At 60.7% G+C, this 15099-nt stretch overlaps 1 protein-coding gene across 5 annotated transcripts in view; it reads right to left on the bottom strand.

Moving 5' to 3' along the window:
• The window catches only part of PLXNA1 (plexin A1), a 109245-nt gene that overhangs the window by 35585 nt on the left and 58561 nt on the right, over nt 1-15099 (bottom strand). For all 5 annotated transcript variants that reach the window (XM_040568860.1, XM_040568863.1, XM_040568862.1 and 2 more), the window contains exons 10-12: nt 9897-10097; nt 2416-2512; nt 2025-2215 (exon numbers count right to left, since the gene is read on the bottom strand). In XM_040568860.1, coding sequence (XP_040424794.1) covers nt 2025-2215; nt 2416-2512; nt 9897-10097 — 489 coding nt within the window. The remainder of the gene's footprint in view (nt 1-2024; nt 2216-2415; nt 2513-9896; nt 10098-15099) is intronic.

Here is a 15099-nt window from a genome sequence, read left to right as displayed (position 1 = left end):
GTGCGGCAGCGGCCATCATCCACATCCCCTGTCCCGATGGGCAGCACAGAGCCAGGGGTCACTTCTGCACGGCTCAGCTGCAGTGATCGCTTCTGGGGTTAACCACCTTCGCCTCCACATTTGCACGAGGCTCCTCACCTTCAGCACGGCCAAATGCTGCTCTGCACAAAGCCCAGCACGGGGACATGTCCCAGGGCAGTGGCGGAGCTAGCACCAGCACCCTGGGGCACACAGGAAACCCGAGGCACCCACATCTCCCGGTTTACACGGCGGCAAAACCCTCCTGGGCTTTGGGGCGCTGCGGTTTGCCTAAAGCCAGCAGAGCCCCCTGTGAAAGCCCGGGATCAGGGCTCAGCACAGCAGCTGCAGCCAGCGATCAGATTTGCTCTTCCCCCTCCGCCGAGCTCCACCAGGGCAGCTGGCGAAGAGCGGCTGTTTGTTTGGTATTCCTAAACGAGTGTTAAAAGCTGCTCCGGCGTGTTAGATTCCTCTTTCTCTGCGGCAAACCTGACAAGGGCCACGCGTTTGGGGAGAAACGAGCCCGGGAAAGGGATGACCCCGCTGGCTGCGCAGCACAGGAAGGTCACAGCTAAACAAGCCGCGTGGGAGCGGGGCGCTGGCAAGGAGGGCAGAGCCTGCCCCAAGTGCCCCCCTCCACCTCCGAACCCCCAGCCCCACAAACAGCACCGCTCTTCTGCTAATTGGTTTCACAGGGTCCTTTTAAATCAACAGGTAAATGGCTCCAGCGGGCACGAGTTGCTCACTCCCAGCTTGGGCAGCTGCAGCATGGACACGGGGAGCCGGGGCAGCGGATGGCCCTGGGAAAGGACATCACTCTGCGGGTGACAGCCAGCACCAGGCAGGTTTGTAGGGCTGCTTCTTCCCCTCACCAAGTGATGGGCAAGACCATGGGTAAAGAACTATGGTCATCTCCCAGCCCAGCTCCACCAGCTGTGAATACAGCTGCTCTCCTGCACTGTGCTGGAGACAGGCTCCAGGTCCTTCCGAAATCTCTGTAGGACTCCCATTTCCTCACACCCTGTGCTGGCCCGGCTGCTCCCTGCCCACAACCAGGACAGGGCTGTGGAAAGCAGCAGCAGGAGGCTGCGGGAGGAGCACCACGCCAACAGCCGCACGCATCTGCACCGACCGCCAGCTCGCATCAGCCCCGGAGCGGCACCAAGGTCAAGCCCACCTGCTAACAGACCCATTTATGCCCCATCTGCAATTAGTGCAAAACTGGGTAACGATGCAGGGCTGGAGAGCCCGAGACCGAGGCCAGCCACCAGCTGCTGCTTGGAAGCTGCGGTGTGCGTGAGGATGCTTGCAGCTCACAGCCCCAGCCACCCTCAGGGGCACCCCGGGACACCTCGGGGCTGGAGCTGTCACAGGGAGCCCCATCGGCAGGACGGCAGCAGCAACGAGCAGCCCGCGAGGTGATTTCCAGAAGCCCTATTAACCCGAGCTGGGACCGGGCTGCCCAGGCTCGATGCAGGCGCTGGGATTCAGCCCCATTCCCAAAAGGAAGGGACCCGCAGGCAGCCCCCTCTCCCTACCCTGCAGCCCCCCGGACCTGCGGGAGGAAAGCCCCCTCTCCTTTCCAGCTTCTATCAGATAAGACACAGAAACCCAAACAGATCAGATAACGGTGCTAAGACTGCAGTAATTAACACCGGCAGTGCCTGCCTGCCCCGCGAGCCGTGGGTAAGCGGAACGCAGCACGCGGAATTACCCGCCGAGCCCTCCTGACGCGCCTGGAACCCGGCCCTACAGACATGTTAACATTAATGCTCGCAATCTGACTGAACGAGGGCCATAAGAGCTGCCAGAGAGGGGGGGACGATGAACTGCTGGCCCCGGCGACAAGGCGAGGAGCAGCCCAGATCCACGGCTTTCCCCGGATCCTCCATCCACACGCAGGAGGAACAGGGGGAACCTCAGAGACGGGCCCAAAAGCCAACCCCCAGCCGCTCTGACGTGCCACCGGAGAGCTCTGTCCCCACTCCCACCCCGTCCCCGCGTACCTTGGTGATCTTGGGGTCGGTGCAGCGGCTGTTGCCGCTGCTGGCGTGCATCCAGCTGCTCTCGGGGGCCAGGCAGTGCTGCCGCAGCGAGCAGCGCTTCTCCGACACGCACCAGCCGCACTCGAAGCGCGGGTCGGCCTTGAGGCACAGCCCGCAGCTCTCCCGCAAGGCCGAGCACTTGTACAGGTGGGCTGCAACAGTATGAAGGGCACGGGGGTCAGCATGGCCCCCCCCCAGCCCCAGTATGGGGGCACAGGGCTCCAGGGAGGAGGGCGCCTGCTGGGGGATGTGGCTGGGAGCATCGCTGCCTCGCCGGTGCAGGGAGCCAGGTGGGATGGGGGCCGGGGGCGCACGGGGCTGTTTTCCCACCTCGGTCCCATCCCTCACTCACCTTGGATGTTCTGGGGGTTGTCGATGACAAAATTCCCGTTCCAGACCACGGACAAGTTGACCGGCAGGTCGCTGATGTCGTTCCCTTCGTAGAAGTACTGCAGGAGGGGACAGAGGGAGGCAGAGGCCGTTACCGGCGGGGTGACACACGCCGGGAGGTGCGGGGCACCGCCACCGGGAGGCCGCCCCTCGACCGCAAGGAGAGGGATGGAGAAGGGAGAGGTCTAACAGACTGCACAAAGCATCGGACACAGCACAGGCAAACCAGCTGGCTGGACTGCCAAAAAAATAAAGGAGCAAAACAGAGGGTTTCTAAACAGACCAAAATCCCGTTAACCCAAAGGTCCGAATCCACTGCTGGGAGAGGCGGAAACGTTTAGCCAGCGTGCCTGGAGCACACGTGCACCTCCCCGCACCAGAAACACGAGTGCTGCGAGGGGGCTGTGCCCTGCCCCACCTCCTCGGGACCAGCACCGCCACCCCGATTCCCCGCACAGGGACGTGATGGAGCAGGATCCGACCTCCCAGGTCCCCGGGGCCTGGTGCACGATGCCCAAACTCAGGCTCCAGCGCCCAGCTGGGACGTCCCCACCTCCGCTGCTCCGTCAAGCCTGGGTGAGCGCGAGCACGCCAGCAGATAACAGCTCCCAGCCCGGCGCCTCCTCCCACCCAAAGCCTCTCTCCCCCTCTTCGCCAGCCGAGCCGCAGCCCCGGCAGCCCCATCAATATTCCCCGCACAGCCCCAGCACACAGGCGGAGAGGTTTAATCGATACGGAGACAGGAAGGCAGTCGGAACCGTCCCTGACAGCTAATGACCTCCTTCGGCAAGAGATTCCCCGCTCCTCTCTGGAGAAAATGACAGGCGTGTCAGGAGAGATTAAATGAATGATTCATGGGTTGCTGGAGTTTGTTAGGGAGCCATGGACACGCGGGCAGCAGCTCGCCCAGGCGGGGACCCGGCTGCAGGCTGGACACGGCTGTGCCACCTCCAGCAAGCCCGGGGCTACCCCTGGCCTCCCCTGCGCACCCCAGCCTCCATAATCCCATATCCTGGCCTCCCCCCCGACCCCACCAGGCACAAACCAGAAGCCACCTCTGGTCCCGCGCTGCGCACCCACAGCTTTTGGCCGACGGCCCTACACCCAAGGGGCCATTCCACCAAAGGGCAAGCTGGAAGCCCCCAAAAACACGCTCCTCCTGGGGAGCAAGGCTGCCAAGGGCACCCGCACACAGAGGTTTTAAGGCACAAAACATCCAACTGCAAACTCAACTGCTCCACCACCGCCTGCCCTCCCCAGGGACAGCTCCATCATGGGCTGCTCCCAGACGCAGCGGTGCTGCAGCCACATCTCCACCATTCAGCACCTCTCAGCCACATCTCCATCACCAGAACTGGGTTGGGAACCCAAACTCACCCTCCTCTATCCCATACCCACGCATTTGACCATGCAGAGGCTAAGGGTGTCCCGGCAGGACGGAGCTAGGCAGACCCAGGGCGGCGAGAGGCGGCCGTCCCCTGTCCCCTGGCAGCACGGGCGCGCACGTGCTGGGGAGGGCGGCGGCGGCGCTGGAGCAGGATTTTGCCGTGACGAGCCACGTGGCAGCGTAAGTGAAATTGGCATTTTCAATTTGTACTCTGACATGTCTCATTTGGGGCCCTGGCATCTCGGGAAGGCATCCAGCCTGCAGCTGTCCAAAACACTTATTTGCATGTCTCTGCCCCGGCTGCTTTTGGAAATTAGTTCTTCTGGGAGGTGGGTTGGAGGGTGGAGGAAGAAGAATAGGAGGAGTGGGAGGGAGAGCGTTAACTCTTCGTGCACCGGTCCCGAGACAGCAACAGGTTTGCACAGAAGGCTTGCACAAGAGCTGCTGTCCATCTGGGCACGGCCGGGGCTCCCCTGAGCTGAGCATGCTGAGTTTGGGGCGGCAGTGGGTCGCTGCTCAAGCAGGCGCTGCGCAGAGGCAAGTGGCAGGAGGGAGCAGGGGTCACTGCCCCAGCGGGCAGCCACAGCAGGGGACGGCTGAGGGAACACGGCTGACGATGAAAACCGTGTCCTCAGCGTTCCTGTCGCCGTCAGCAGCATTTCACCTGCCCTACGGAGACGGGCAGCGGGCCCACGGCTTGGATGCCGCCACCCGTCCGTATCGGATGCTGGAGCCACGGCTCATCTGGGTGCTGGCAGGAGCTGCAGCCACGGGGGCTCCGATTTCCACCTCCTAGGAAGCCAGGGTCTGCCAGGTGTGTCTCTGATTTCCAAAGCACCTCTTATTGTGAAGGACACGTTCAGAAGGTTCGCTCCCCGCTGAATGAGGGCTGCTTTCACAGCTCTCCTCCGGCCAGCCTGGCGCTCGCCCCAGCTCCCCGTGACTCCCCGCCCGGGGGCCCAGCCGGCTTTGGGGCCGCTCCAGAGGCACACCTGAAGCCCGGGAAGGTCACGCAAAGAAAGCAGGGCACAGACAGCCTCCCCAGTCCCGCGGACAGGGTGGGGAGCGAGGGAAGGCGGCGGCAGGGAAAGCAGCCAGGGCTTGGGCCACGTGCTAGCGGCACGGCCAAAACCTCCCTCCTGCTCTCGCTCCCCTGTGCCTCTTCGTACCCTCCCGCACGTTAACCCTCTTACGCACTGCGATGTTTGCTTTCGGGCTTGGCAAGAGGCTACCCGACGGCTCCAGCGCTCTCTTGGCTACCCAGGAAACCTCTGCCGTACCAAGTTCAGCCCCGTGCAGCCTCTTCCAATTCTTCACCCTCGTTAGTGCCACCGGCCCTTCGACACCGCCCGAGCCCCCTGCGCTGGCGGGACACCTGCTGCAGATCCCCCAGGGGACATTTACAAGGCTCTCCCATCCCACAGGATCCAAACGAGCGCCCGAGGACAGCCGGCAGGCCCTGTCACAGCGGCTCCTCCCCGCTTCCAGCTAACACACGGCTGAACATCCATTAAGCACTTAGCTGTTATTAACTCCCCGGTTAATCAATCGCCGCGGCTGCCGGCGGTCTAGGACCGGCTGTGGGAGGGGAGGCTGGGATGAGCTGTGGCAGACGTACCTGCGCTGTGCCACCACGTTCTGCGGCACCAACGTGCCCGGGAGCACGCTGCGTGCCCGGGATGAGCTGTGGGCGAGGGCAGCTTGCTCTGGGAGCCAAAATACAGCAGGCACAGCCCGGAGAGTAAAGGGATGGAGCAGAGAGAGAAAAGCAGGCTCGCGTGCCACGGCACCACCCGCAGAAGGGGACGGGGGAATACATGTCACCGAGGGAGGCGGTGGCACAGACGGGGCATCGTGGCCCCTCACCTAGCCCAGGGCAGCGTTTCGGTGCCCCTGGAGGAACCAAGACACGCGTGGAAGGGCTGACGGGGGCCGCGCCAGCCTGGACGCAGCTGTTCCCAGCATGGTGTTCTTCTGCAGGGAGGTGACTCAGGCAAGGGGACTCCTCGCCAAGCCCTTCTCAAGGCTCTTCGCCCGTAACTTAGCTCAGGCATCTTCCTAAGTAAGCTCTGCAACCTCCTGAGCCCTGCTTCCCATGCTCGCCCCATCCCCACCGTGCACCCCGGGCAGGGGATACCCACGGGCATGGCACGCTGGTGCCACCTCCCCATAAATCTCTCGTGTTTGGCCCTGGTAAGAGCCCTGCTGGCGGAAATGGGCAGCGAAAGCTGCTCGGCTCCCCTTGGGGAGCTCCACGGGGGTACCCCTGGGGAGCCACAGCCAGAAAGGCTGCACCCAAAATGCGGGGGCAGGGACACCACTTCCCGAGAAAGGCATCGTGCATCGGAAGGGTTGTTCCCCTGCCCCCTGCGAGCTATGTGAGCAAACCCATGCATCCGAATCTTCCTTCACTCCCCCCCTCCCCGAGGTCCCCCCCTCCCTCTCGCAGGCACCATCCCCCTGGGCTGCGTTTCTGGAGGAGCGGCTCGGCTGCAGCTGTGTCCTATTTTTCTGTAGTTGATGACCTCAACTCCTTCCCCGCACTACGGGGACGGCAGTAATGTACATCGCGTCTCGCCAGGGCTCAACTGCAATTCATCATTATTTTATCTGCTGGAATTTAATTGGATCCTATCAAACTCTCCTGATACTCCCTTTTCACTTTAAACACTGCTGCAGGAAAGATAAATGTAGGCACCGCTAGGACAGAGAGCGCGGCTTTGTCGGCGAACGGTTCTGGGGTTGTGGGCTCCAATCCTGCTCCTCTCTCTCCACGGCTGGTTAATTAGAGATACACACGTTGGAGAGGTGCGTGGTGCTCGAACGGGGCATGTGTGTGATTTATGTGCCTCTATAAATACACCCTTGGCCCAGGAAAATACCGTCATCCGCACAACAGCACAACTTGACGGGAACGCTCGCCCTCTGGTTCTGGATCTCCTTTTGCTCCTTCTGCATCCGTCTCCTCCCTTCCCTTCCCATCGCACGCAAGTTGCTGCCCCCGGATTTGTCCTGCCCCAAATTCGTCAATGTGTACGCGAGAACCCAAGAGCCTGGGAATAAAGCAGGCCAACGCCTGGGCTCCCTCATGGTAAAAAACACGCAGAAAGCATGAATCTGCATGGTCTTGCCTGCCTTCCTGGTGTCCGTGCCCGGAGCTGGGCACCACTCGCATGCAGGAACCAGCTCGCTCCTCGCCCCCTTACGCGTCCTCCCATCACTCATTGCAGGCACGTGGCAGAAGCTTTGCAGGGCCGTGTCATTTTGTCACAGGGACAAGGACAGCGAGGTCGCTCCGTGCACCCCACGCCGCTTCAGGACGAAGGTCCCGACCCGTGCCTGCGCCAGGGGGTGACACCGGGGTGACACGGGGGTGACAGCGGGAGCCGCAGCTGAGCGTGTGGCACGTGCCGGGGGGATTGCGAGGAAGGAGCCGAAAGGGAGATCTGGGGGTGCCCCAGCTGCTCACCGCCAAGTGGGGCTTCTGTCAAAGGGGAAGGGAAATAAGTGAGGCGTGAGGCTTAACTGAAAGCGCCCAGACAGCAAACTCTGATACTCTCCAAAAGGAGAGCAGGGTTCCTTCCTATTTTTACTTTTAAAGGGAAAGAGCAGCTCTTGGGCTACCCCAGCCTTACGAGGAACGTCCTCAGGAAGGTAAATCCCTGCCAGGGAGAACACCTCTAGTCGTTTTGCCAGCGCCAAGGCTAAATTTCATGAAGTCAACTGAATGCCTCTTACAGGCAGTAGCACGGATTCTCAGCTCAGGTGCTCTTCCACCAGTGAAACTGTTCATTTTCTGCAACAATTGGAAGGATGAGGCCTGCTTAGGGATGGCAGAAAGAACGGGCAGAGGTGAGGGCTGCCTGGAAAGTGAAATTCGGCGGCATTATCCGCACAGACTGAGGGATAGGTGGCCTTTTTCCCATCCTCCGCTGCAAGAAAGCAAACTTGAAAGCGCCTGCCTCCAGAAGATTTAAAGCAGCCAATTAACAAAAAAACTAGTTTACTGCTGAAGAATTTATTTTCTTAGTTGGGTTTTTCTTTTTTTTGCTTCTTTGCAGTGCATGCAGAAAACCCTTAGGGTTGCTTTCTTTTTGAAGAGGAGAAAAAGACTGCAGTGAGGAGGCACAAAAGGGGTTTTTCTGCTCACTTTTTGACCTGAGATGTATGGGGAACACCAAGCCCGGTCTCCCTTGAGACTGCTGGAGACTGCTGAAGATCTATCGGGTGCCTCAAATGATGTTTATAGTCGACACTCAAACCTTAATGAATGGACTGTTGAATATTTAACAAAGATGTCCTTTCTTCAAAGTGCTAAAAAGTCATTGGAGTTTGACAAGCACTAAAACCAAACAAAAGACAAAGAGTTTTAAGTGGACTTGACTTATTATCCCCTCCATTCATCCGCAATTCAGGAAAGCATCCCTAATTCAGCAACGTAATTAACCTCTTGTTTAGGACCCATTGAACTCAGGGAAACAAAGCACGCCTAAATGCCTCCCCGAATCGAGGACATCCATTTCTCACTTCCACGCGGGGAGGACAGCATCGCCCCGCTATTCCTCTGCTCACCAGTGTCCTCCACGCCACGCAAGACCCAAAGCCCGGCCTGACAAACGGATCCCAAAGGGCAGAAACCTGCAGGGCTTCCCAGCCTGGAGGCGAGGGAGCCCCCCGGGCCACCCGCTCCGGCGGGTCACCGCTGGGTGACTGCGCGCGACGCACGAAGCGCTATCGACAAGCCAGATGGACTGCAAAAAAGACAGGGAGGAGACGAGTTTCACAGAAGTGTGAATTTGAATCACCCACACCATAAAGCAGCCTGGCTAAATGCCCTCAAACATTAAAGCAGGCGAGCAGACCCCGAAAGAAAGACAGCTTCTTTCAAGCCAGAACTTTTTTTTCTGCCTTCTGTGAAGCTGCCCTAGGCCTGAAAACAAAGCCTGCTGCCCGAGACCTCAGCCCCGCAGAGCTGCTGCAGCCCATCCCGAGCGCACGCAGCCTGCAACGATGCTGTCCCCTTTTTCCAGCCATTTCGCCCTGCTTTTGGGACGTAACTGGCAATTTTCAGGTCAAACATCCAGCCCTGTTAGCCCAACAGAAGGCGGCTGCACTCCGTGCATCCAGCTCCTGGCTGAGCACAGATCCACCAACAAAATTCCCAGGCTGCAGCTCAGGATGCTCCTAACAAACTGCGTGTGGCAGAAGGAGAGCCCCCAGCATCCCCCAGCGTTAAAGCACAGGGCGCGGGGCTGAGGCAGCGGGCTCAGGGTGTTCCTCATGCCCAAATGCTGTACCCTAGGGAGGCTCCTGCGATGGCTCCTAAACGTCACCGATGCCCCCGAAGGCCAGGGGAGCGGGGATTGGTGCCTGCGTTAAGCTGCAAATGAGCTTTCACAGTGTGAGTGATGGAAAACAAATTTTAAAGGGATTAAATCGGAGGGAGAAGGGGAGGGGCTGGCTCCACGCAGAGGAGGAAAGGTCGGTGCGGAGCCCAGCGGGGCACTGAGCAATGCCACCTCCCCATGGGCAGAGCCATTAATAACCCGGATCTGCTTGCTCAGGGGCTTGGTGCTCCCCACACGGGACCACCACGCAGCAGGGCATGCCCACACCGCTCACTGAGGGGCTGCAAAACCCCATCTAACTTAGGGGACACAACAACCGAGCTGGGCAGGCATCAGGGAGCAAACTCTAGCCGCAGGGAGCGAGCGATGCACCAGCGAGCCGGGATGCAGAGGGAAAGGGGCAGGCAAAGCTGGTCCTGGCCCAAGCAACTTTCCTCAGCTTTCAAAAGCAAATTTCCCTGGAAGTGCCCCTAAAGCCTGGCGGGTCCCAGGTCTCAGTGGCAGGGGTGTGGACCCCATATGGAACAACCGCAGGCAGCATCCTCCCCGCGCACCTGGGAGCAGAGCAGTGGAGAGCAAGGGCTGCGAGCTCCCCGCTGGAGCCCCCAAAATCTCCATCAGCTGCCCCAGAGGGAGCACGCGGGGCCGCGAAGGAGCAGCCTGGCAACGAGGCGTGCACGGGGCAGGGAAATGCCGTGGATCACTCACCGAGGTGTTCTGGCACTGGATGCTGGTGCTGTTGAAGCGCAGGGCGGTGACGCGGGTGGTGCTGCCGGGGATGTGGAAGATGCACTCGTAGTTGCGCTGCCCCGACTGCGGCTGCGGCAGGTTCTTGGCCGTCAGGGTGATGGGCTTCACCACGCCCACCGGGATGTAGATCTGGGTGGAGGGCAGGATCTGGGGACAGTCCTGCAAGGAGAGAGAGGGGCAGAGATGAAGTGGGAAAGCTGCACGGCTTCCCCTAGCAGCGGGACCCCCCCCTTGGCCAGGCAGGGCCGCGTGCTGCCAGAAAGCCCCGACTGGCACCCCGAGCAAATCCCCGTGTGCACCCAACCCCAAACTGGCTCCTCACGGCTGCTCCGGCCTGAACACAGAAAAGGAGACTGAAGAGGAGCCTTGCGGTGGGGAACTGGGTGTTTTGGGGCAAAATGGCTGGTAACAAGACGGGCTTTGACGCTGGCATTGCAGTCAGTAGGTTTCAGAGTAAACACCCGCTGGGCTACACGCCGCCAGGCTTCCCTCTCAGACGTCACACAGCCTCCACTCCCCTTTCCCTGTGAATGGACAGACAAGGCTTTTCCCCTTCCGTCCCTCTGCAACACCACACATCACCCTGCAGAGAGTTTTGCTGCTGTTTCGAACCGTGGCCAGCTCGAATCAGCCTCACCCCAACCAGCCTGACTGCGGGGGGGGGGGGGGGGGGGGGGGGGGCCCAAAAACCAGCGCTTCCAGCGAGGGGATGATGATGACTCCGACCCAGGGAGGAAGGCGAGGGCAGGGAATGGTCCCCAGCTCCCCGGGGAAGGAGCCATCGGGAGGGCAAAGCGAAGCACTCGGCTTTTAATAGTCGCTGGCGCCCAGCTGCTCCGGGGGAGCCGCGAGCTGCGTGCGCAAAGCACAGGGGAGCAGGAGGGAGCAAAAATAAATGAGCTCAGGCAGAAAAAAACAGCTCCGCATCCCCGACGGATGCCACTTCGGCAACAACAGCCTGATGCAATCCCACGCCGGCCTTGCAGAGCCTGGCGGAGGTCTCGCACCTACGGCAGCGACTCCGCAAAGCGGCAGCTTTAAATAACGGGGGCAATGGGGAATAACACGGGTTAAAATGAGCTGGTCCCAAAACAGAAAGTGCTGCGGCCCAGGGCAGGTCCAGCCCATGCCAAAAGCAGCCACGTGTGACCGAGGCTGCCCAGGTGCCTCCCGCTGCCACCAGCACTGTGCTGGACCCCGCAGAGCCGCAGGCTGAGATAAATCTATCAAACGTGGCAGAGAAATCAAAAGCAATTGTTTCACTTGGCAAGGATTGTCAGAAAACCCCAACTCACTTCCCTTTTCCAGTTTCCTGTTCCTCTCCAGCCTGTATTCCCCAAAAGCATGATTTTTAAGGGGAAAAACCACTTGTCCCCAGAACATGCTACACAAAACAAAAGCAGGGCCAGGCTAGGGACCCTCAGCACCGCCCCTGACACCTCCCTGTCACGACTGATCCTCCGCCAAGCAGGGCTGAAGGTGCCCTCGATTCCAGAAACACCCGGGGCTCGCAGCGGGAAGGCCCCACATGCCCGCTGCCTGTCCGCAGGCTCCCGGCTCAGGACGGGCTCAGCGGCGCTGATGGAGACACCCCTGCCTGATCCCCCTCCGCATTGCAGGGGGACGCCGCAGGTGGCACCAGCCTCCCCGCAGGGCACGTAGACACACAGGGAGGATTAGCTGACGGCTTGCTCTCCGACACCGCCACCTCCTCATTTTTCCATCGCTGCTGCTCCAGGTCCAACCAGGGCGGTGGGTACCTCCACCCGCCCTCGTGCCCACCACGGCTGCTCACAAGACCCCCGGGGAGATGCAGGGAAGGAGGCAGGCGCAGCCGCCCCCCCCCCCCCTCCCCGATGCAGGCACGCGGGGCGGATTTGCTGCCCGGCGCTTTGAGCCGGAGCCGAGTCCCCCCGCTACGTCACTCGCTCTGCATCTGCCGGCAGAAGCCAAGTGTCTCATCCAGCAAAAATTTCAGCCGGCTCCAAAACAGGAAGCACCTGGTGCTGGTGGGTGCTGGGGCAGCGCTGCCCAGCCCTCGGGGTGGCAGGAGGGGTGGGGGCACTCGGACAGCTCATTTCCCCTCCGAGCCCTCCAAGCAGCTGACGGAACTCGCCCCAGTGCTGCCTGTCACTTAAATCCCTTGGAAATGCTCACTGCTCCCCTGTCCTGCAGAAACCAGGCCTCTCTGCACATCCCTTGCTTCCAGGATCAGGGAGCTACAAAGCAATGGGATGAGCAGAAAGCAAGGCACCCTCCCCCCGCCTTCCCAAGCGCTGCACAAGGCAGATTTTCTCCCGTTAAAGATGTTTTTCCAGCTGGTTGAGAACGTTACAAGGGTGCCCAAGTTTGCTTGGAGAGCTAAGAGACTGAGCCACGCTGCAAAGCTGCGGTTTGGGCTTCTCTGGCAGCTCCAGGCTCCAGCTGCAAGGCTGTATCATCGGCAGGGGCAGGATGAGGGCAGTCTGGGGCTGGCCCTGACCCTGGCTTCCCCCTGCCCGAGTCCCCGGTGACCAGGGTTGGTCACGGAGCAGCCCCGGGGCACACGAGGGGCACCACGGGGACACTCCCAGGAGCTGGGCACACGTGGAGCAGCTGCAGCAGCGAGGCAGGACAGCTAAGGAGGGGTGCAGATGGATGGGACGCGTGGGGACAGCAGGGGACAGCTGGGCACGGTCACCTTGGGGGTGTTTGTCCCCAGGGGCCAAGGGAGCAGGCTCAGGGCACCTCCGTGCGTGGCCCTGGGAGCTGCAGAGGGCATCGAGGAGCTAAATCGGGGGCTGAATGAGTCACTCGCCACCACCCCCTTCTGCTCCAGCTGCCTGAGCACCCGGAGGGCTGGACCTCTTCCCAGCAAAGCACAGCTTTCTCTGAGGTTTTTGGGGTCCCCCACCAAGTCCTCCTGGGCTCAGCCATTCCCATCAGCCAGGGGAACGAAGAAGAACAACCACGAGACTCAGCAAACGCGCTCGGTCCCCGCAGGTCACAAGCCTTTCGCCCTCAGCGGTTGCTCCACATGGGGCAGACACCAGGGAACGTCTCAGGAGAGCGACTGCTGGGGAAAGGAGAATTCGGCTTCAATCCCTGATCACACCCACAGCCACCACCGGGCGCTGCAAGCAGGGACAAGTGAAGAGCAGCCCGTGCTGCTTCATCATCCCTTCCCACCCCTTCAACCCCAGAGGAAGCCACAGAGGACCGAGAGCTCTGGGAACGAGAAGTAATCAAAGACTGCAGAGCTGAGGGTTCAAAGCCACAGAAGCCAGCAGGCAGGGACATCCTTCCTGCTGCTGCCGTTCCCAGGCAGATTTACATGCCTGGTGGCTCCTGCCCACACCCCAAAAGAGCCCAGTAACCCCAGACTTTCAGGGGAACATCCCAGGCATGCCCAGGACAGTGCTGCGGGTTTGCATTTCCCAGCAGAACACCCACCTTCCCACCTGGGAAAGAAATGAATGACGCTGCCAGTGGGAACCAGCAGATACTGAGTTAAGCTGCACTATTAACAGATTTCCATGCCTTTCCTGACCCGTGCCCACCACGCTCAAACCAAGTGAACTGCAGACAGACCAAATCCTGCTTAAAATAACTCTGGGAGTTACACATCCTCCCAGCAAGGCTCGGGCTGAACGTCCACCGTGGGTTTGTGCAGCGGTGCCGTGGTCTGGCACCAAGTCACCCCTGCCCACCGCCGGGCTGCACGGCCGGGGACAGGGGCAGGATTTCGGATCTCAGCACAGACGGGCAGCCCACAGATGTGGCTGGTCCGAGGGTGTCCGGCCACCCCTGCCAGGAACTGCTGAGGCCGCACCAAAGTGCAAACGAGCTGAGCCAGGCTCGCCAGACCTCAAGGCAGGCGCCGCTCCAGGTCCCAGGGTGACCAAGAGGTCTGCCGGGGGACAGCTTGCCCTGGAAGTGACACGAGTCCCCTGGGAAAGGTGTCCGTGTCCCAAAGACAGCACACCGGGGGGTGTTACCAGCTGTGTTGGCTTTGAAGGGACGGGGGAAGAGCGCCAGCACTGCCCACCGTGCACACCAGAGCTGCTGTGAACCGCTGGCGCTGAGCATCCTGTTTGCAGAAGCTGGCTGGGAAGGCAACCTCGAGGACAGGCTGATCCCTCGCCAGATTTCTTCAGGGCACAAGCTGGGAGAAAACAGCTTTTTCTAATCTTCTCGTGTTACACAATTCCCCTTTGTGTGGGGCCGCCGAGCTGGGCTCCTTCTGGCCCATGCATCACGCAGGCCGTGCGGGACACGCTCGAGCACTGATGAGCGTGATGCAAGCCCCTGGCACTCGGATCAAACCACAAGGGAAGCAAGAGAAGGTGCCAAAAACTGGGAGTTTGGTTGCCTGGGATGGAAGGGACGGCGGAAAGCCACCACTGCTCTCATGTCACAGCGAGTGCGAACGGCTGGGCACACAGCAGAGCATGGATGGAGAGTGGTAGGGGGACAGAAGGGGCTGCTCCACGAGTGGCATCTCCTTTCCGACGTCCGCGTGATGCTGTGCAGAAACGGCAAGTGCCGAGCCCACCCACCCACACACAAGAGTGGTGGTTTCCAGCTCTCCAGATGTGCTTGGCAGAGAGAAGGCTTTGCTCAGCTCCATGCCCAGAAGAACGATGCTGGATCCAGCGCAGCCCTGTGCAGGTAATGCCACCGTCTTCTGGAAGGCCACCCACATCCTTCGCTCCTGAAGCCCAAAGAGGGGCAGGGAGCACCCAAGTAGAGACCCAAGCACCTCTGCTTGCAGACTGCAAAGCCCAAATCTTCTCCTGTAGACACACCAGCTCCACGCAGAGGCAGCAGGACCAGGCACCCTGGCTTTCCACAGGGAATGGGGAAGAAGACACGCAGGGCTAGCCCCAGCACGGGTGAAGATGCTGCTCCATCCATCGGGTCCCGGCACAAGAGGAATTGTGCTGCTGGTGGCCAGGCACTGGCTGAATAATGGCCCAGCTCTCCCGTCCCCTCCTGGAGGGCTCGAGCTCCTCAAGTAATGGAAGAGGCAGGCATGATGAAGGGGAAAAATTGATTGTTCCCTGCTGGGAGCTTGACCTGTTCCTGTGAGGAGCCCAGAGCAGCTACAGAGGCAGGGTCAGGAAGGAAAACGACACAGTACATGAGTAATATGGCTGAGGGCTCCTCGGCCACAGGGGGT

The sequence above is a fragment of the Cygnus olor genome, chromosome 10 (genome assembly GCF_009769625.2).
Source record: "Cygnus olor isolate bCygOlo1 chromosome 10, bCygOlo1.pri.v2, whole genome shotgun sequence".
NCBI lineage: Eukaryota > Metazoa > Chordata > Aves > Anseriformes > Anatidae > Cygnus > Cygnus olor.
The sequence above is the reverse complement of the archived record's forward strand: the minus strand, read 5'-3'. Positions and strand labels throughout refer to the sequence as shown.